The 23,187-nt window shown below is 41.2% G+C and overlaps 2 protein-coding genes across 5 annotated transcripts in view; both read left to right on the top strand.

Annotated features, from left to right (window-relative positions):
* Ube2g1 (ubiquitin conjugating enzyme E2 G1) overlaps window positions 1-3,203 on the top strand; it is a 79,693-nt gene extending 76,490 nt beyond the window's left edge. For all 4 annotated transcript variants that reach the window (XR_015045026.1, XM_021176786.3, XM_085829832.1 and 1 more), the window contains one exon: window positions 243-3,203. The gene's annotated coding sequence lies outside the window, so the exon portion shown is untranslated. The remainder of the gene's footprint in view (window positions 1-242) is intronic.
* Window positions 3,204-6,511: 3,308 nt separating this feature from the next.
* Ankfy1 (ankyrin repeat and FYVE domain containing 1) overlaps window positions 6,512-23,187 on the top strand; it is a 77,080-nt gene continuing 60,404 nt past the window's right edge. Inside the window, exon 1 of the mRNA XM_021175577.2 lies at window positions 6,512-6,587. Within this exon, the coding sequence (XP_021031236.1) occupies window positions 6,578-6,587 (10 nt within the window). The 5' untranslated portion in view covers window positions 6,512-6,577. The remainder of the gene's footprint in view (window positions 6,588-23,187) is intronic.

The following is a 23,187-nucleotide window of genomic DNA, read 5'->3' as shown; positions in this document are numbered from 1 at the left end:
GGGGACGACAGGACTTGATGTGATGTTTTCATTTATCTCAACTTGTACAATTTGTAAAACACTTAACACTACTTAGCACACAATAAGCGTTTGATAAGATGGTAGGGTTTTTTGTTGTTGTTGTTTTTAAACATGTGTTTCTTAAAAGTTTTTTTTTGATTATTAATATAAATAATAGTTCTATTCAGAAATGTATTTGTTGTTTATAACTTTATTACATAATGTTGTTTGTTTTGTTGTAGGTCTCCAATTGAGAAACATGGCACTGTTTTTCCTGCACTCTACCCACCTATTGCTGGACTTCTGTTGTAATAAGTTGGCAAACTCTGGCTGGAACTGGGCTGCAATAAAACATGCCAGTCATTAATGCTGACAAGAGCCTAACAAGTGCCAACTAAAGATGATTACGCATTTTGAATTCTAATGAACTGTTTTAACTTTCAGGAAGAATTGTAAAGACCTGTACATAGCACAACATGATCCGGATAATATATATACTGTTCATGTACATCCACAAACACACCTTGTACCAAATAATGCTTTCTTGTAGTAGAATAAGAATCGTGTAAATTCTAAAAGACTTTAGCGGGTTTTCTTTTCCCATTCATTGTTTTTTATCAGTTCAAAAAGATTCCTTAAAGCATGTCAGGTGAAAACCAATAAGAATGAAAAGTTTCCATATAATTTCCTTTAAACCATTGAGTCTTTCATTACATTCTTTCCATTTACTAATCTTTTATATTTTCTTTGTTTTGTCACCCCCCCCCCTTTCCTTTTATCTCTTATATCTGCCAGAAAGTTCTCAAATCATTTAGTTAAAATACTGAAATACTAGTAAATTACTTGAGTTTTTCACGATGACTTCAGAGGAGGGGTCATCACTAGGTGCTTTGTCCTTTTTGTACTCTGATTCACCCATCTCTTGGATTGGATGTAGCAATAACATTTTCTGGCTGTTGAGAGCTCTTGATCCTAGTCATTATCTCCTGAGAACTTTAAAAATAAAATGTAAAGGCTGTTCTAAGTTCATCTTAGTGAAATTTTTTCCAAACAATACAAAAATCCAGACTTGGTTTTATTTTTGCCCTTAAGTTGTCTAATATCAAGGTTGGATGAGTATAGCATGCGCAGCTATAGGCTTTCTACATCTGGGATTGCTATTAAAAATGCTATTTGTCCTATTACCCTTCTCCTTAGTCCATATTTGTTTCTTCTTACAGCAGATTTTCCTCACCTATTGTACAAAGAAATTGCGATGTATATTTTCATGTAATTTGATTTTGGAATTTTGTCACCTTATGTAGTGAGTTCTTCCAAAATATAATTTTTTTCCAATAATTGTCAAGTTGTTGGCTTTTATTGTATTAAATGAAGGTTATAGTACTGAATACCAGAGAAGTGCAGTTTAGAAAAATCTCAGGTTGATTCCTTATGCAAACAAACTTAATACTTGAAGATCTCATGGCCATGGCAGTGTACTATTGGGTTCTGTCTGCGTTCTTTGAATCTGAAGGTATTACAGAGGAGAGTCCTTTGCTAGCTGACATTCAGACTCTGTCACTGACATCGTGCACTTAGATGTGGTTTTTGTTTGAGTGTAAATATGATTCCTAAGCAGTTTTATAAAACAACTTCGGTGATGGGTAAAATTAGTACATTAAATGTTGAAGACAGGCTGGCCTAAACTCCTGTCTGGTTTTAGCTGAGAGGGGCAGTTGTGTTTTGTATATAAGAGCTAGAGAACATAAAACAGTACTTGTTACTTGAAGCTGTTTGAGTGTGAGAATAGGTGTGGCTCTGCCCTTGGGGTTTGGATAAATCTTTTGGCAGAAGAGGGAATGAAAGGATTCCTGTCCGTGTCAGACCTTTCAACTTAGGTCTTTTTAAAGCAGAGGGGAAATGGATCAAGATGTGGCTATGACACAGCAACATTTTAAAGTTTTCTTAGAAGCATTGTAAAATCCCATAAACATGAAAACCCGTAACTATGTAGCAACTGTGAACACCTTGGTTTTGTTGGAGCCCAGTAATCTTCAAGAACTTTTAGATACCCGTTTCCCACCCCAGACTAGAAGAGTTATTTTACAGTGCTACTGTCCTCCTATAAGGGACCGTCAGAAATTGTTCCCACAGTGGTTGCTTTCACAAATGTGGAGTTGGATTTTTGATCTATTGTTGTGATTCAAGCAGTCTGTTGAATTAAAATCCAGGGTTTGACTGCTCAACAAGTAGTAAATTACCTAGTAACTCAGGGACAACTATTTCTGAACTTGTAAGTGGCACTGTGATATATTTATTACCTTTGGATACCCTTGTGTTTCTTTGGGCTAGATCAAGGGCTGCTGGGAAGGTAGGAGTGGTTGCCTGTCTCCTGAAGCTCTTTCCCTTCATTCCCTCATGGTGCCCTGACCGTTCTCTACACATGAAACGAGCCTAAATGTTAGGGCTTGCTTTTCTGTCAGAGGTGTCATCTGTGCCTTTCCTAGTGTTCATCTGACAATGCCTCTACATTTGACTTAAACTCATACTCAGGTGGCACTAAACCAAGAGGCATTTCTCCCAGTAATGCACCATCATTAGTGTTAGGCAACTATGTTTTAGAAAAGGTCCCATCACTACCCCAAAATCCTGCCACCTATGTCCACCCATCAGCTACTCCCACAGAATTTTTTAGATTATAGAATTGTTGGCTGTTAACTAATTTGCTCAAAGTTCTTGTAGAGGTTTGCAAATTTTAGTCTGTTTTTGTAATGGGATAATATTGATGGCTTTATGACCTCAGAGTTTAAAATTCACATGGAATTGATTTTCTTGTCATTAGAAGGTAATGCTTGAACATTTGATTTTTCTATTCTGTGATACCTGGGTGTCATACTGTCTAATGGCCTTTGGTCCCAATTGTGAAATTTTATATAAGTAAGCTCATTCATTCTCTACAAACCTGCCCCCTTTGGGTCTTGGTGCCTGTGTATCATTGTCTGGTCTCTAGTTGGTGGAATTGCCCTTTTTTGTACTGCCACTTCTCAACATTTTTGAAGTTTGACATAATGTTGCTTCATTCCAGTTTTTTTTTTTAGTTCTGTAATTTGTTGACTGTATTTAACTATGTGAGCTTTTTTTTTCTGTGATGTTTACTGTATTGTAAAGCACCTTAATCATGTGATGGGTGCTCTATAAATCAATAAATGATGACTTAGAGGCTGTATTATGAGCTATTTTGGTTTTAGGTTGCAGGTCTCAAGCAAGTTGTGGGATGCTTTGTATAGAAACAGCATATAATACTAAATGATACACACTCAGAAACTTTGATGGATCCATAAGCTTTATTTAAAGAAGGAATTTGAAAGCAAGAGTTAACTTGACTTCCAGTCTGATAAGATGCTCTTTAAATTTCCAGTGCATAGTCTAACATTTTATTGTTTTATCAGAGTGTCTGTTCATGGTGACTTAGAACATTTGGCAGAACAATATTGGGGATCTGTATTGCTTAAACTAGGCTAGAGATCAGCTAATTTATGAGGAACCTAGACTCAGATGTGAACTGGATGAAACCACCTCCCCTCTAAACAAATTGGCATCCCTGCCCGGTGTGATTTGACTAACACTTTCTCTCAAAGATAATAGTATCTACTTGTCTTGACTCCTCAGATAGTTTATATGCACTTAGTTGTAGAAATTGATAACTAACTTAATATATTGATGATTATGCTCATCTATAAGTTTCTAGTAGCTGTTTGGCCTCTTCCTTATAAACTGGAAGACTATGCAGCCAGATATCTTAAGAGCTAAATTAGAAACAAAAAACTTTAACTCTGATAAATATATTTGTAATAAAATTGCTATAGAAGGAACTGGATGTTGCTCCTGTACTCCGTGTACAAATCATTAGGTAAATAACAAGTAGTTTTGCTGCTTCAAATGCAAATGAATAGATTGTTGACTCTAGTAGTATGTTCTTTGTGCTAGGCACTAGGCTCCCAAGGAACTTTTCTCCTTAGTCCTCAGGAAGATAAAGGAGTAACTACCTCATTAAATTTAAACTTCATTTTTCTGGAAGCCAGCAGAACTTGCCAGAATTTAGTTTGCAGAGAAAATTACTTTGTGGGTATGGTATTTCTGGTTGTTTGGTTACAGGTGTGCAGTCCAGCTGTCAAGATAGGATTAGACTTGCTGAATTGGTATCTATACACTGACCATTAGTGACACCATCACAGACTTGAATCCTGTTCACATAAGGGAAGTAAATTAAACAGCTTCCAATAGCCAGACACATGCACAGAAAGTCCTAGGCAAGAAAAATGACTTCCTGCAGCAGTATCCAATTGAGAGGCTGAGTGAGGGTGTTAGCCCAGTGTCAAAGGGCTTGCCAAGTGTTTAAAGTCCTAGCTAGCACCACAAACACACAAAGGGCTGGGGAGATGGCTCTGTTTGGTAAAGTTTTTACCATGTAAGTATGAGGACCTGCGTTCAGATCTCCATCCAGCACAGCAATGCTTATCTAAATTCCAGTGCTGGAGAGACAAATTCAGAAGGCATTTCTTGGTCTGTCAATCCATATATTTGAGCTCCAGTTTTAGTGAAAAACTATCAAAAAAATAAAGTGAGCTGGGTGTGTTGGGGTATACTACCTTTAATCCTAGCACTCTTGTGTTTGAGGCCAGCCTAGTCTACAGCAGGAATTCCAGAACAGCTGAGGCTACAGACGCTCTTAGAAAAATAAGTGAACTACATACAAATGAGCAAGATACCTTGACCTCTGGCCTCCACAAACATGCTACAGTACAGTAGAAATACAGTACTTGAATGCTCACAAAATCTCATTCTTTATAATACTAGAAACCATGTTTTTATTAAGTTTCTTGATAGCAGATTTTGCTATCTGTGCATCATAAAGGATCTGGCCAAATTTTTAGGATAATCCAGGGCAATAGTATCTCTCAACTAGAAACAAGTTTGAGCGATGGATACCTCTGATCCTAGCATTTGGAAAAGGAAAGCAGGAGGACCAGTAATTCTAGACCAGTCTGTACTTCATGAGACTTGTCCAAAAATGAAAACAAAAACAACCTGGCTCAGATTAACTTTACTGGGCTTGCAAAGCAAGACAAAGAGAAAACATGCTGCAAACAGATGCCAGCTATGGCAGCACTTTCCAACCAGTTAAGTTGTTTTAATGTTAGGAGCTTGAGTATTCTTAGGGGACAGAAGAGTCTGTTTATGCTCAAAGCTGGTTTATCTAGCCACCTGAAGATCTCAAAAACTCATATTTGACACACCTATGAACCATCCTCAGCAAGACAGTGAAGCTTTGAGCTCAGGCACTTCTATTGAAACTAACAAATATTGTTTCTTTAATCACAAGTCGCTTATCCAGGGCCACTACTTTAACACTGCCCGTTATTTTCTTCACTACTGTAGTCTGCTACAATCGGAACATCAGTTTTTAGTACATAATTATCCTTAGTGTATTTCAGTGTCCTCTTCCATTTTCTAAGTGTTTTTCAGCCAGGGTCGTCCCCTTTTCAAAATTTTAACCATTGCCCTTACATTTTTATAATCTGAACTCAATTCCTTCATTATTCCATTTCATTACCCACTAATGCTTTCTTTAATTGTGGCAGATCTTCCTAAAATCTTAGCTGTTCTCTAAGTCACTACTTAACTGTTGATGCATTATTTCTATTCTCCTTTGTTGACCTGGAGGCCTCAGGTGTGCTAAGTACATATTCGTTACCCGGCCAAGAAAAAGTATTCATGTCAAGTGTGGTGGCACTTGCCTTTAATCGCCGCACTCCAGGCAGAGGCACTAGGGTCTCTTTATCAGTTTCAGGCCAGCCTGGTCTACATAGTATGTTCCAGAACAGCCAGAGTTATGTATAAAAACCCTGTCTCAATTCCCCACTCTATCTACTCCACAGCCAAAAAAGGCATGCTATCTATAGAGGGAATGTCAGCCCTCCATCTTGCTATTATCAAATCATCTAATCATTCTCACATTCACAAAAGGTTTAAGCTCCTGGTTTACAATCTGACTTACTTCCCCGTTTCCTTCTCCATGGCCTTGTCAACCGTTATTAGCTCCTAGTGTTATTTGGCTTTGCCACTTCGACCTCAGGGAACTCACAGTTTTGCTTACATAACATTGTATAGAGATTTGCAGTTTTTGCGACCCCTATATTTGTAACCAGTGTGTTTGCCTGTTTGACAACCCAAGTTGAGTCTGATTTCAGCCATAAAATTCCCAAAGCCCTGGAGAAATGCTATCATTTAAGTTTTATGACAGCGTCCCACGTGGTTACAGAGTAACTTAAAGATCCGCAGTCCCTGCCTCAGAATAGTCCATGTTTGCTCTACCCTGACGATCGCCTGGAGTACGGGATAGCCCAGTCCGCGCTTGTCCAACATTCCGAAGTGGGACTCAGATCTCCCGCCTAGAGCATCTTCCCGCTCCACTTTTCGTTCACCCCTTGTCTGCTTCGGCTCCTCCCTTTGCCACGCCTCCATTCATTCTCGCGAGACTTGATGACTCCCTTCCACCGGCATTTATCGCGAGGCTGTAGGCAGGGCCGGGCCCGACATGGCGGAAGGTAGGCTTTTTTTTTTGTGGGGTGGCACGGGAAGACGCGGAGCAATAGGGGTGCTACTGGCCGGGCACAGAAGCCCCTGGAAGGGTTGTCCGGCTGTGGTCGTACGGTGCATCACGTGTCTCGCGAGCCTTCCTCTGTAGCGTTTCGGGGCTCCCCGGGCCGGGGTTCTCAGCGCCGTTCCTATGGCAACGCCCCTCCTGCAGTCTGTCTTCACTCCTCACCCCCCGCCCCCAACCCCCCTGGATCCGGGTAGTCTCAGAACGGGAAAGGGGTCTGGTGCTGGGAGCGAATGCACCCGCGGGACTCGAGAAAGCTGTAGAGGAGGCTTCTTGTGCCAGCCATTCTGGAACGGGGAGGGAAGTGCCCCTCTCCTTAGGAAATCGAAACTGCTGTCATGGCAGGTCCTGCATCCGGAAGGGTGCATCTCTTGCCTGCGGAAGAGCTTAGGACTCTTCCCAGGAAGAGCCGGGACTGCAACTGGACGACGGGCTTCTTGGGCGTGCGCTGTAATAGTCTCTAAGCTTTTTGGCAGCCCTAGCAAATGTGGGCACGCTCAGATTCTCTGAGGTTTACAAAGGGGCAAAAGGAGATGTTTCCTCAGTAAGGGAGTTGACCAAGGTCACACTGCTTGAAAGAGGTGTGCTAAAGCCAGGCTTCGGTTCCTTTACCTCCTGCCTTAGTCTCTTTTTTAGTACTTTACGACATTGCAGGTATAGGCATCCGGTTTCTCAGGTGCAGCTTCCCTTAAGAATAACGTTAGGATCTTTGCTTGCTATAGCTTTACTGTATGAGTTGGGGTGAAAGCCCTGAGATAGTGAGTTACCTAGTAGTGATCAGACAATGATATTAGACCTGGCCGGTGTGCTTCTCCTGTGTACCCCATTGTTGGAGAAATTGTTGGACTTTATTGAGTGGCTGAAGATTTACTTGATCTAGACATGGCCTCTTTTGTATTTGTCTTTTGTTTGTATTTTTTGGTAAGTGTTGATTAAACCCATCATTTCTTGATCTGAGATTTGGGTAGTGTGACAGTTTGTGTAGTCTTCTCAGATTTGAATTAGGTTTAAGAGTGACACGAAGTAGGCCTGCCAAGGTGTGTTATTTGTCCTTTATAGTTAAGTGAACTGAGGCCAGATTCATGGCTGGGACTGGATTCCGTTTTCATTTTTACTTTTTCTATCTGTTAAACATCTTGGAGGTGGAATCTCGGGTGAGCATTGTCTCAAAGAGGAGGAGAAAACGAAGTGACCGAAAGTGCTGGGTGTGGTGATGTATGCCTGCCTGCTTGTAGTTCCTTCATTCAGCACTTGGAAGGATCTGGAATTTAGGGTCATTCACAGCCTACTTGGAGTGCATGAAACCCTTTTCAAAAAATGAACTAGATGATTTTGCACACCACGGAATGTTGTGTACCTGTTGCTCAGCAGCGAGGTTTGGGAGGAAGGTTCATGAGGGCACGATGTCTGATCGTGAGATTCCTTTAGGAAGGAATCTTCGTGTTGGGGAAATACATGACCTCCATGGTCATGGAGGAGGGAGTTTCTCATTCCGTAGTTGTATTGAGAACTTAATTGTGTTTGTGCTCAGGCTCTAGTTGTGGGGAATTCATACAGGCCAAGGTTAGTACACTGCGTGTTTACTTTTGGTTGCCTTGAGGTGATTAGAAACATCTATCTAGCCAGAGGACAATACACCTTAAGGACAAACCAAACATTCTTCCAGGATGAAGCGGATGGAGGGATGAGGTGATCAGGAGATGATAGTCTCTGACCTCAGTCTACTCTAGCTACATTCCAGATTCCCAAGTCCCAGTGAAGACTGTTGAAAATGATGTTGCAGAACTCAACTAGGAAAATTTGAGGAATGGCAAGAAAAACAAAATTACTAAAGATACTTTGTTTCTTATGTTGGCATGTGTTTTTGTTTTGTTTGGTTCTGCTGCTGCTTGTCAGAGCCAGCTGCTATTCAGAGATAGTCATAAACAAAAATAGCAAATTTTTGTGGAATTAAATTTGAAGATTATTTGTTAGCATGCTCTCGAAACTTTCCTGGTAATTGGTTATTTGGTTCAGGTTTGGGAATTAGTACTGAGGAATGGTAAGCAGGGCCTGAGAAGCCATGTATTCAGTAAGTTATCTGCCTTGGATAGAAAACTTTTTTTTTCCTAGGCCTGCTCACATGACTGAATACAGGTACTTAAGTCCACTCTAAAAGATTTTTTTTTCCCTCCTTTTAAAAATTTTTTGACACAGAGTCTCACTTATAGCCCTAGTGGACCTGGAACTTGCTGGGTAAATGGGACTGGTTTGGCAGTCACAGAGACACTGCCTTCTGATGTCTCCTGAATTTGGGATTAACAAAAGGGGTGTGCTACCATCCCAGCCTCTAAAAGAGATTTTTCTTTCCTTTTTGTACACTATTTTGTACCACCTAATCTGTGTTTTCTTCATGCTCCACTGAGCCATTATACGTTTCCCTGTGGCTTTCCTGTTTTCACTCTTCTCCTTCAGTTTACTCGCCCACAGCCTCTTTTCAGCTTTTCACATTCTCTTTAAAGCAAACCTGATCTGTGTCAGATGTGGTGGCTCCCACACTTGGGAGATAAAAACTGTAGAAGAAACAGTTCAAGGACTTCCTCAGCTACAGGACAGGTTCAAGGCCAGTCAGGGATACATGAAACTTTGTCTCAAAAAGAATAAAAATCATGGCCAGGTCACTAGCTCAGTGGCTACAGGCTTGCTACCAAGCCTGACCACCTGCATTGGTCACAGAGAAGGTGGGAATTGACTCCGCAGATTGTCACAATAGTGCCACTTCCAGTGCTCAGCAGCCGTGGTATAGTCCCCCTCCAAAGAAATGAGTAAATGTAACGAAAACCTTAAACACAAACTCAGCTTTATATGCCTGATGCCTGAGGAAGCTAGAAGAGGATCTCAGATCCTCTGAGCTGGACTTAACAAATGGTTGTGAGCCACCCTGTGGTTGTTGAGAATTGAACATTGGTCCTCTGGAAGAGCAACCAGTGTTTATACACACAGAGATATATATTCCTAAGTATGACCTCTTCAGTTTGTACAGTGTTACTTGTGTGTATATTTTATGGGCTGACTATTGGGCACTGGATAGCCAGTTGGTGTGCTTTTCTGTGGAGAAGACCATCTCTCCTCTCCCAGCTCTCCTCAGTTGCCTGTAGTTTTTTGTGTCGGGTTGAGGCCTTGTGGGCTTTTCCCAGTTCACTGTGGCATGTCCATTGATGTCATCCTTGCTCAGCTCATGTTTGAGCAGTCTTATTTATGAGACTTCATGGGTGTAACTTCTGATAACTACTAGGGACACAATCTCTCATCAGACTTCCTCATCCTCTGGCTCTTACAGTCTTTCCATCTCCTCTGTAGAATATCCCTGAGCCTTAGATGCAGGGGTGGTTTGTAGGTGTGTCCATTAGAACTGAGCTTCACAACCCTGCATTTTTATTGTTTTTGATTTTCTTTAGTGGTCTCCATTTATTACAAAGAGAAGTTTCCTTGATGAGGGGTGAAAACTATACTTATTTGCGAGTATAAGGACAGATGTTCATAGATTTCTTAGGGATTATGCAGGATTAGTAAATTAGTGGTTATTGATTCTCCTGCAGTAGCCATGCCGTAACTAGCACTGAGAAGAAGTTAGCAAGGTTCCAGTAGCAGGCATGGTTTCCCTCTTATTGAGTGAGTCTCAAATCCAATTAGAGAGCTGTTGGGTCCTGCCAAGGTATCCATGCCTCTGTTGCACCCACTGCTGCACCCTTGACATTGTCTTGCTATGGTAGATGTCATAGTGGGAAGGCGTTTTTGTTTTGTTTTGTTTTTGAGGCAGGGTTTTTCTTTGTTGTCCTGGCCACTCTGGAACTATCTCTATAGATCAGGCTGGATTCGAACTCAGAGATACCCCTGCCTCTGCCTTCCTGGTGCTGGGATTAAAGGCTTGCGCCACTTCCGCCTGAGAGAATTTTTTTTGTTTTATGTCTATAGTATTTTGCCTGCATGTGTCTGTTTACAGGTAGGAAGAGGACATTGGATCTCCTGCAACTGGAGTTACGGGTATTTGTGAGCCATCATGTGGGTGCTAGAATTGAATCTGGATTCTCTGTAAGACTGGCCAATGCTCTTAATCATTGAGTCATTGCTCCAGACCCCACAAAGTGAAATTTAAAAAACAAAAAACCATAAATGGTTTGCTATATAGTTGATTGTAGACTTTTACTAATATAGTAGAATTAGATCAGGAAAATAATTCTTGGGGCAATTGAATAAGGTGAAGACATTCCTTACACTGGCCATTTACTGGTCAGTACTATAACCTCTAGCCAATATGGCCACTTGAATTTAAAATTGAGTGCTAGTAAACACTTAGTTCCCAGCCTCATTAGTCTCATTCCAAGTACACAGCAGCCATGTGGCTACTGGCTTCTTGAGATAAGCAGATCAGTAGAACATTTTGCCACAAAGAAAGTTCTCTTGGAGAGCACTGTTCCAGAAAGTGCTTCCTTAACATAGGCTGGTAAAATGGGAGCAAAGAAACTCTCCAGGTTTGAAATATATCTTCATTCATTCATTCATTCATTCATTCAAAAGTCCCAGGCTATTGCTAGTTCATCTAATCTGTTGGTGTTTGGGACGTTATCTCTTCTATACCATCCTTCCTTATCTCTCCCTTTTTCTTTCACTGTGCCCCACTTTGTGGGGTCTGGAGCAATGACTCAATGAGCTGTGTCTGTGACTTTTTGTGGATGTTTTCGTCGTCTGTGACTTTTGTCAATGCTTGTCTTGAACTCAAATGTTCCTTCCAGGTTACCTCCTGAGTAGCTTGGATTATATAGGTAGGTTGTTCTTGGGAAATTTTCTTTTCACAAAGAGCAGAGATTAGCAATTCACTAGTGACTAACTGTGTCAAGAGTCGAGCTAATGAATCATGCTGAGACAAGCTTTAGTTACAACCAAAGTGATTTGCTGAAGATGATTAGAGAAATCATGACTTAACAGTCTTGGCAAACAACAGGAGAAACTGCTGTCTCTAGACTTTGTTGAGTCTGCATAGATGTGGCATTTGTTAAGCTCCACCTGGTAGGCTCTGTAGGGAGGAAGATGAGATTAACTTGGAGTCAGTGGTTTAAAGAGAATAGCCACAGTTAAAGTTTACTCACAGAGAACTCTGAAGTCTAAGAAGCATCAACAAAAACTTGTTAAAGTTAAAGGTGAAAAGTGCTTAGGGTTTTCTTTGAAAATTCAGAATAGGAAGTTTTTTTTTCTAGGGAAGTAGCGGGAAATATGTTGTAAGTAGTTATTATTTGAGGAGCTAGTGTTTAAGCCAGGCTTTGAAAAATGGTGTCTTTTAAAATGTAGGACTAGGAGAACTGGGAAAGATCAGTGTTTTCAGTGGAAGGAGTAGTGGGATTCATGAGGTTGGAAAGGTATGTCCAGGGCCAGCTTATGAAGGGCATTGTCCTGTAAGCATTGGAAGTTGTGTCCTACAGACTAGAGAGTAACGTAGCTGAGTCAAGGGAGTCACCAGCATTGTCTCATGAATGTCGAAGTAAATGCTGTGTAGGATATAGATTTGGGAAGCCAGAGAGCAGGCTGTAACAACCAGTGAGACATTTGGTTAGGGGCATTGGAGCCTCTGAGACTGATGTGGGAGAGACTATGGAAAGAATAAAAGGACTTTTGAAACCTACTTGAGTGTTGGAAAGATGTCTGGGGGGTTCTGGATGACTATACTGATGGCTAGGCTGCTAATAGGAAATCAGATTTGAGAACAAATAAATACCTTTTATTTTTAGAGATGGAAACATTTATTATGGTCACAGTTTCAGAGGATTCTGTTTATGTCTCCTTGGCTCCATGGACTTGAGCAGAATGGCACAGGACTGTGTAGTAGGAGAGAGTTGTTTCCTTGTGATTTGCCAGGAAGCAGAGAAAAAGAAGGAAGTGGTCACACTCCCAAGCACTTGCTCCCAGTGACTTCCTTCCTTCATCTAAGTTCTGCCTCCTAAAGTTTCCACATTCTCTCCAAGTGGTGCCGCCATCTGGAGACCCAGCTGAGAACAAATATTTGGACCTCATTTGGGGGGCTGTCTTCATTTTTATTTTTATTTTTTTATTGCTGTGAAGATACCATAGCTAGGGCAACTTATAGAAGAGTTTATTGGGGGCTTACAGTTCCAGAAGGTTAGACACCATGACCATCATGGTAGGAAGCATGATAGCAGGAAGGCAGGTATGGCACTGGAGCAGTTCACATCCCCCAGACATCACATGCAAACTGGAGGCAGAGAGCTAACTGGGAATGGTGCTTTCTTTTGAAACCTGAAAACCCTCACCCCAACAAGACCACACATCTGAATCCTTCCCAAACAGTTCCACCAACTGGGGACCAAGCTGTCTGTCTGTCTGTCTGTCTGTCTCTCTGTCTGTCTGTCTATCTATCTATCTATCTATCTATCTATCTATCTACCTACCAAGCTATCTATCTATCTATCTATCTATCTATCTATCTATCTATCTATCCATCCATCCATCCATCCATCCATCCATCCATCCATCCATCCATGCATCCATGAGCCAATGGGGCAATTCTTATGAGGACCACCACAGGGACATATTTTGCCCCTTTAGATGCTTTTGCAAATAATTTTTATTACAGTAACAAGAAAAGTAGCAGAACACTGGGGAAGGCAGAATTCTTACCTGACTTGTGTACTGTGCTGTGCTTTCTTGCACTGATCCAGTCTGAGTCAGTAGCTAGGACTCAACCAGACACCCTGCCTTCTGCCGTCTGAGGGGTGAGTTAGCTCTTACAAAGGACTCAACATTAGACTCAAGGGGAAGCTTTGAAAAGCTCGAACAAATGGCTTTTCCACCTTTTGTTGAATTAGATTTTAAGCAAATAACCCCAGTCTATTTTTGTTATGCTGTAACTTAATTTTTTTCTTGAGATTTTATTTATTTCTGTGTCATGTGTATGAGGGTCTTGCCTGAATGTATGTCTATGTGCTGGTGCTTGTGGAGGCCAGAAGATTGAATTCTCTGTAACTGGAGTTACACTTGGTAGTAACTTTCATCTGTGACTAGAGTGGAATAATTTTTTAAAGCAAGCTTGATAGTTTCTAGATTTTGTCAAAGCATCCAAGGCTTGAATCTGCAGTTTCCTGAATATTGGTATGATGAACATGAGCCACAGCGCCTGGCTTACTAGATTTTTTTTAAGAGTAAACCTAGAGTTACTAGGTAAACCTAAATCTAGATAAACCTAGAGTAGTAAATATGAATACCTCTCTTAATTAGGGTTATTATTGCTGTTATAAAACATGACCAAAAACAATTTGGGAAGGAAGGGGCTTATTTCAGTCACCTTCCATATAACATTAAAAAGCAGTAAGGGTAATAACTTAAGCAGGCCAGGAGACTACAGGCAGGAGCTGATGGAGAGGCCATGGAGGAGTGCTGGTTACTACCTTGCTCCTATTGGCTTTGCTCAGCTTGCTTTTCTTATAGCACCCAGGACCACTAGGCCAGGGATGGCACCTCCCACATCAATCACTAATTAAGAAAATGCTCTGCAGGTTTGCCAATGGCCTGATTTTATGGAAGCATTGAGGTTCCCTCCTTTCAGATGACTATAGTTTGTGTCAAGTTGACATAAAACTAGCCAGCATAGAACCACTATATATTTACTAATAGCTGGACTTTTTTTTTTTTTTTTTTTTTTGATGAAAGGGCAAGATGCAGAATGACAGGGATGCTAGGACCCTGAGTTTCCTCTGTACTGTCCTTCCAACAGTATTGCAGTCTTCTGTCTACTGCTTCCCTCATTTGGTGCCAGCTTGCATTTTCAGTCATAAACTCATTGTTATTTTCTTGCTCTCTGTTGAACAGATGTTTACTCCCTTTGATTATGACTACCTCATTATCACACTGATTGAATAATTCGGCCTGCACTCTCACAGGTCTGGGTGAAGAGCAGTTAGTAACTCAGTTCCAGTGAGTTGCATTTCTGTCTTAGTTGCCAATATGGAAAGAACGATGTATGTTCTGGGTACACACTGTAGTGAAATGAAGTGATGTGTGTCAGAAACAAAAATTATTCTTATAACTCTTAAAATACTATTTTTAACATAGCCTTTAATTGTAATTTCACTTTTATGTAATTAACATTGAAACAGTAAGGACGAAGTAATTTACTCAATTAATAATACAGAAAAGTTCACTGCTAAAATTATGAGTACTGTGTAGGAATTACAAGACTGTAGAGAAAGGAAATGTCTGTGTTGTTAGTGTCAAGAGATTGTGTAGCCTAGCATATCGATGTGCACTTAGAGAGCCACAACTTTGTGGGAGGCTCTGTTGGATCTCTTAAATCCATGAGTTCTAGACCAGTTGGGAAACATAGTGAGACTTAATCTTAATTTTATTTATTTTTTTATTTTTTTTAATTTTTTTATGTTTGCCTTCTTTTTTTTTTTTTAAAGATTTATTTATTTATTATATGTAAGTACACTGTAGCTGTCTTCAGACACTCCAGAAAAGGGAGTCAGATCTCATTATGGATGGTTGTGAGCCACCATGTGGTTGCTGGGATTTGAACTCTGGACCTTCGGAAGAGCAGTCGGGTGCTCTTACCCACTGAGCCATCTCACCAGCCCTCATCTTGATTTTAAAAGGAGAGAGAAAAATGATCTAGGGATATAGGTTAGTCATAGAACAGTTGACTGGTATTCATGAGGCCCTTAGTTCAGTTTTTGTTATACACACAGACTTTCTAAACCAGTGTTGGTTAGAACTAGAGTAGCAAAAGAAGGATAGACCACGTTTAAAAAGGAGGATAGAAAGAGTATATATTCCCTGGACTAACAGATCCGCTAATGATATTTTAAGTCTTTGATATTCTGACATAAGATCTTGTATCAGACAGTATGGTATAATGAAGATGGGCTTAGATGTAAAAATCTAGCTGGACTAGCAAGATGTCTCAATGGGTAGTAGAGGTGCCTACTGTGTGTTCCATTCCTGGGATTTTTATGATAGAAGGAGAGAACCCTTTTCTGAAAGTTGTTCTCTGATCTAAGTACATGTGAACCCACACAAATACACATACAAAGTAAAGATTAAAATAAAGACTCTGTCTCTGTAATTGCAACAGGTAACTGAGAGAATGGACAGGAGGGAGAACTGTCTTAGGGCTAGTTCATTACAGTACTTGCCTACTTTGAATAAATCCAGTTAGATCCTAAGCACTGAATTAACCTGGGAAGAAAGGACAAGAGGACCCTTGGCTGCAGAGCAAAACAACATCAACAAAAGGATTTATTTTGGCTCAGGGAATCAGAAGGTATAGTCCATGGCTGACTGTGTCTTATTTCTGTGTCTGTGGTGAGGAAGATCACCATAAAGGAAGAGCATAGAACAGAGTTACCTATCTCCCTGTGGCTGGGAAGAACACAGATTTGACAGATAATAAGAGGCCAGGGACATGCTGTATATATCTTCTTTATGTGTCTGGTAACTTGCTTCATCCAACAAGGCCCCACCTTCAGAGGTTTCTGCCAGCTTCCAAAAATGCCATAAAGTTATAAATTCATCATCAGAGCCATCATAATCTATTCATTTTTCCACAGCACCATCAGCTGTGCACCATGCCTTCAACATATGAGCCTCCTAGGGGACACTTTATATCCGACTGTAACAACTCTGTCTTTACTCTCTCCTGCTACTGTGTGATTTTAGGCAATCTGTTTAACTTAAGTGGGTTGTAACTGTTAAATAGAATACTTAAATATGGCTAGAATTTGAGATAATGAATTTGAAATCCTTAACTACTATAGAAAACATTAAAGGCAGTTAGGGAGTTAGGTGTCTCGGTAATGTTTTGTGGTAAAGGTGCTTGCTGTACAAGCCTGGTGGCCTGAGTTTGCATCTCCAGAACCCATGTAAAAGCTGGATACAGGAGCTGGAGAGATGGTGCAGCAGTTAGCGCATCTGCTCTTCCAGAGGACCTGAGTTTGGTTCTTCGCATCCATGTCAAGTGGCTCCCTACTGCCTGAGACTCCAGCTCCAGAGGATCTGTTGTCTCTGGCCTCTGTAGGTACCTGCACTCACATGCACATTCTCATATGCAGACACACACACCTACACATAATTAAAAATGGTAAAAATATGTCTTGAAAAAGCTGCAATATAGCACTGCAGGTTTTAGTAATCTCACCAATTGGGGTAGGGGTAAAAAGCACACATGCATACACAAAAATATTATGGTTTTGTGGCCTGAAAATTTGTTTTTTTGGCTGAGGTTACCCTTGAACTTCTGGTCCTCCTACTTTAATCTCTCAAATGCTAGAATTGTAGACATGTGCCATCACCCTCTCTCTGTTTGTGTATATATGTATGTACGTATTTATACACGTGTGTATGTACCCATAAATGTACACTATGCATTTATTCTAGAGCCTAACTCCTTATTAGGCAAGTGCCCCTATGACTGTTGCTCTCTTTAATCCAGCCTCAGCTCTCTTCTTGAAGACAGTCTTGTGAATTGCTCAGACAAGTCTTGAACCCCATATCTACTATCTTTGTTTCCTCAGTAGCTATATTACAGAGTCTTGTAGCATCAGGTCCAGCTTTTTTCTTTCTCTTTTTTATTTTAGGAAACTATATTCTATAAAACTGTTGATAGTTATTCAGCAAGAAGTTATTAAAAGGACTGGAGAAATGGCTCAGCAACTAAGAACACTTGCCTTTCTTCCAGAAGACCCAAATTTGGTTCCCAATACCCACATCAGGAGGCTCACAGCTAACTATCCTCCAGTTCTAGGATATCTAACATCTCTGGTCTCCTCCTCAGACACCTCTACTCCATGTGCACGTACCTGCATGCAATTTAAGATTTATTTAGTTATTTCATATATGAGTACACTGTTGCTGTCTTCAGACACACCAGAAGAGGGCATCGGATCCCTATTATAGATAGTTGTGAGCCACCATGTGGTTGCTGGGAATTGAACTCAGGACCTCTGGAAGAGGAGTCAGTGCTCTTAACCACTGAGCCATCTCTCCAGCCCCTGCATGCAATTTAAAATGATAAAAAGCTTTTTAAAAAGTTATTTGAGGTTTAAATTTTTGTTTACTATCCAATTCAGTTTTTGTAAGGATAGGCATATCAGTTCCAGTAGCAGCTGTAACAATTTTACAAAAACTGGTGGCTTACAACAGGTGGGCCAGGCTGGGCGTGGGTGTACATCTTTAGTCCTTACTCTTGGGATCCAGTTGAGAGAACCAATTTCTGAAAGCTGTCCTCTGATCACACATGTGCTGTGGAACTCTAGTGAACACACACACACACCCTAAATAGGTGTGTTTTATTCTTTCTTTCTTTCTTTATTTATTTTGAGGCATGGTTTCACTGTGTAGCTCTGGGGTTGGAGTTGGGGGGGCTTGAACTCAGAAATCTGCCAGCCTCATCCCCACAAATGCTGCTGGGATTAAAGGTGTAAGCTACCATGCCTGGCTACTTTTAAAAAACTAACACAGCTGTATTCTGCCATGATTCTGGAGGATAGACTAGCCTGAAGTCAATAACCATTTATTCAAAATCATGGTGTCAATAAGGCCACACTCTGTGAAATAGTCTGTTCCTTTAAAAGATTAAAAAAAAATTAAAGCATTTTATTTGTTTCTTCCTGTAGACATGAATGCAGAGCTTGCAAAGTGCAGAGACAAGCTATTTCTTTAGAGCTAGATTTATAGGTTGTGTAAGCTATCCTTTGTGAGTACTGGGATTGAACTGTGGTCCTCTGCAAGTCTAGAGCATACCGCTCATAAACAGAGATATCCCTCCAGCCTGGTGGTCTTCTGCTCTGCTCTTTTCTGCTTTGCTTTGCTTTGCTTAAGACAGGGTTTCAGTATGTAGCTCTGACTGTCCTGGAGCTCACTATGTAGACCAGGCTAGCCTCGACTCAACAGAGATCTAACTGCCTCTGCCTCATTCAGGGTTTAAAGGCACTTGCCACTGTGTCTGGCTTGGTAGCCTATTTCTTGATTCCTGGTGTCATGTGTTGGTTGACATTTTTTTGTGTAGTACCATCAGTACAGTCTTCACGGCCTTCTGCCTGTATGTGTCAAATCTCCCTCTGCTTTGTGTTTTTGTGCTTGGATTTAAAATTTTCTTTTTGGAAGTCAGAGCTAGAATTTATTCAAAGTTCATATTCTATTAGAGTTTAAAAGGAAAGGTCAAGGCATACAAGCTGTAAACCTCAAAGCTTCCTGAAGGAGTAGGATAGAGAGGAGGAAAAAAAAAAGAAAAACCTCCTGTAGTTTGAGTTAAGCCTGCATAGCAGGGAGAGGAGCTTTAGAAAAGAATAAGGAGGACCAAAGTACCAAAACCAAACAACAGCAAAAAACCTCAGTTCTGGTCAGCATCTAAAAAAGAGGAAGATGCTTTATTGAGGGATAGCTGATTAAACAAAGTTTATTGTTTTATTTAGCTATGAGTCGACAGATACATCACCACCACCATCGTCATGATCGGAGATTTCTTACCTAAAAATGTTACTTTGCGTTTCTTTGAAATCATTCCATGCATATGACGTCTTTTTCTGTCCTTATCTTTTGTCCTCTCTTGTGCTTTATGTGCAGTCACACCGTATGTAATTTGTCTGGTGGTTCTTTTACTCAACACAGTGCTGCTGAGGCGTATCTGTGCTATTCTATTGCATGATTCCTATCTATTAGCAAGTAGTCTTCCACTGTGTGCATTTCGCACAGTTGTAACTATTTACAACTGGGTAGTGGGATGCTTGCAGTTTGGGGGAATAAAACTTCACTGCAACAGGTACAGGTCTTCATGTGGGCATATGTTTCACCTTTAACAAGCTTGTTGAAAATGACATCAGCCATATGTGGGGTTCATGGGAACCTGAGCTGAGGTGTGCAGGAGAGTGAGAAAGACACTGATCTGAGTCTAGACTGGCTGAGCCCTTGCTTTCTGAGTGACCTGAGGCAAGTCAGTTAGCTTGTATGAAACATTTTGCTCACCTGATAGAATGGAACAGTGCTATCTAGTACTAAGTTGTTGCTGTGATTAAACGACTTGAGCAAGTGCCTACCACAAGGCCAGGTTAGGTTAGGTCTGTCCTGAATGTTAAGTATTACCCTTCCTTCCACCTTTCCTCTTGAGGCTCGTCACACAAACATTGCTACCTAGTCTCTGTTCAATTCCCTGAGGTTATATTTCTTTGGTCAAACCGTTTTCATACAGTGGCTGCACCCTCATAGTCCCGTGAACAGGGTAAGAATCTTATGTTTTTTTCCTGGGCCAGCACTTTTAATTTGTGTGTTTGTTAGTTTGTTTTCCCCACTTTCTTACTTTGTTTTTTAGCCTTCATTTATGTTTACCAAATACTGCTCTTTGAAGTATGTTAAAAGCCCCTTCCCCCAACCGCTGTTCTTATTGGGTTGTCTCATTAAGACACAAGTTTTCTATTGGGTATTTTTACAGTCTATGACTTAGCTTTTATTTTCTTGTGTCTTTTGAAGAAATTCTAACAAATAAGTCCAAAAATATAAAATACAGCAACCAGATTATCATTTGTGTCTAATTCATTTTTTAAACTTTTTATTTGTTCTTTGTGAGTTTCCTCCCTAATCCTACTCATTTTCCCATCCCCTTACAACCTCTCCCCCAAACAAACAACAGCAGCAGAAAAAAAAAATTCCTCAAAGTATAGAAAACATCTCTCAGGAGGCAGAGGCAGGTGGATTTCTGAGTTTGAGGCCAGCCTGGTCCTGAGTTCCAGGACAGCCAGGGCTACACAGAGAAACCCTGTCTCAAAAAACCAAAAAGAAAAAAAAAAAATCTCATCGTGGAAAATACAGTATATCATCGTGTGTCCCACAGTATATCCCTCTGTCCACACATCTTCACTTGCAGATGTTTGTTGCAATGAGTCATTGGTCTGGCTCAAGATCTCTGACTTCTGTGACACCATCAATGTTGTATCTTCATCAGGACTCGTACTGGTCATCCTGTTACAGGTTGCCTTGTGTCATGAAGGTCCTGCAGCTTTGAAACAGCAGGACTGGCCCTTTCAAGAATCCCAGCCATTTACACATGATACAGATTTTGGGGTGGACCAACTAAGAGCCTTGGATCTGGACTTGGGTGGTAGCAGAGCTGGTCAGCCCACCAGCTCTCTCTTATTGGTACCACCAGGGTGAGCTCTCCAGAACTGCTCTGGTTAGGCCATCCGTTGCCAGGAGGCAGGGTCAGGTTTCCTGCCCTCATGCCCTTGGGGCCAGCTCAACTATGCCTTCACCATTAGGGTCAGCTCCTCCGTGTTCCCCAGGCAAGATACAGGGCCTGCTCTCTGAAGTGCTTTAGCCAGTGAGGGGGCAGGGCTAGTTCATCTACTCTCATTGCTCTTTAGGTCAGCTCTCCCAACTACCACAGGTGGCAAGGGGAGGGGAGTGAGGTATCACACACACACACACAGGCACTCCAGCTCATGGAAGATGAGTGGCAGGGTTAGTTCTCCCACACTCATGCCCTCAGGCTTCCCACATTCCCACCATCAGGACCGGCTCGCTCTGCTGCCTGGGCAGGACTCATGGCCCACTCTCTTGAGTCCTGCCAGTGGTGAGAGATGAGGCCAGGTTTGCAGAGTGCTACCTCTAGAGAAGGCAAGGTCAGTTCTGCATAGCCCCAGGGCATCCAGGTGGTCCCCAGCAGCGTCCGGACTAGGTATATCCCCGTCTTCTCTAGTGGTAATATGAACCATCAACACCAACCCCTGCCACTGTGTAGCCGCAGACTCAGACATGGCCCCAGGTGGCCACTTACAACAGGTTACTCCTCTCCACTTGTGAGTCTCCAGTTCCATCTTTCTTCCATAATATAATGCCCAAGCTGTTCTACTTCACTTTCTCACCTGTCTTAACAATCACCACATACTTGCACATTGTGGTGGCTCCATGTGCCTGGCAGATCCTTGGGGGACATCCTCTATCCACCCTGCGTGACACCATTGGCAAATAGGTGTCTATGGCCCTAATGTGCCATGCACTGGAGGGCAGGTCTATGGGTGGCATGGCCATCCATGGATTTCTGTTTGTCTTCCTCCTTCCATGGTGCACTGCCTGAATTTGATTTTTATGAGTCCTATTCATAAAACAGTTTTGGCCACCAAGCCAGGCGTCATGCTAGGATGAATAAATGACTGCTATCTGTTCTGCCCCTGACTGATAAAAAAACACCTCCACCAACAAGGTGTCTCTTTGCCCATCGCCAGAGAGTTATTATTATTATTATTAATTATTATATGCAGCTTAACACATGTTTGCAGAGTCCAGTGGCATATACCTTTGATGTCAGTATTTGAGAGACAGGCAATTAGATGTCTGTGAGTTAAGGGCCAGCCAGTGCTATGTAGTGAGAACCTGTCTCTAAAAAGTAAAACAAAAAACAGACAAGTGCATATGAAGGTCTATTTGTAAGGTTTTTTTTTTGTATTGCATTTCTCTAAAATTATGTTGATGCCAACACAGTACTGTTTTAATTACTGTAGCATTTGCCATGCACATGTAGAAATTAAGATGTGAATATTTTAGTTTTTCCTAGAAAATTTGTCTGATAAATTCTTTGTATTTTCATCTAAATCTTAGAATTCTGATCTACAAAGAACCTGAAGGGATTTTTTTTTTAAAAAAAGGATTTATTTAATTATTATGTATAGAGCATTCTGCCTGCATGTTTGCCTGCAGGCCAAAAGAGGGCATCAGATCCCGTTACAGACGGTTATGAGCCACCATGTGGTTGCTGGGAATTGCACTTAGGACCTGTGGAAGAGTAGGCAGCACTCTTAACCTCTGAGCCATCTCTCCAGCCCCTGAAGGGATTTTTATTGGTATAGTATTGAATATAAGTCAATTCAGAGGGATCTAGCATTTTAATTATATTGGGCCTTCTATCCCATAAATGTTTTTTAGGTAGTTCTTGATATCTGTCATCAATGTTTTATTGTTTTCAGTGTGTACATATTGCACATTTTTGCTAGCCCTAAATCATTTATACATTGTGTGTGTGTGTGTGTGTGTAGCAGATTCTGTTACAAACAGTGGCCTTGAACTTTTAAGTGACGCTAGGTGCTAGGATCACAGACTGTGCCATCATATTCGTTTATGGGATGCTGGGGATGGAATCCAGAGCTTGTATGCTAGGAAATTCTGTATCCTTTGAAGTACATCCCAGTTCCACAGTGCTATACTGTTGTGAATAGATGAGAATGTTTGTAAATGGTAACTGTTTTCAGGTCTTATGTAAAATACATAAGATGGAAATAGAAAGGGGGGTTGATTTGAGGAAGATGTTAAGTTTGATTTGGGATTTTTCTGTTGTTGCTGAGTTTGTAGTACCAGTGGGCTATGCTTCCATTAGGAGAGAACGACTAAGAAACCTGGAGTGTGACAGCACAGAAGAAGTTTTCCTGAGTGGGAAGAAGAGGATGAGCAGGTGACCTATGCTCACCTTGAATAGTTTACATGTTTGTGACAGTAAAATGAGCAATCAGAAGAGC

Source organism: Mus caroli, unplaced genomic scaffold (genome assembly GCF_978045245.1).
Source record: "Mus caroli unplaced genomic scaffold, Mus_caroli_1 scaffold_13, whole genome shotgun sequence".
Classification (NCBI taxonomy): Eukaryota; Metazoa; Chordata; class Mammalia; order Rodentia; family Muridae; genus Mus; species Mus caroli.
Note: the sequence above shows the minus strand (reverse complement) of the source record. Positions and strands in the feature narration are given on the sequence as shown.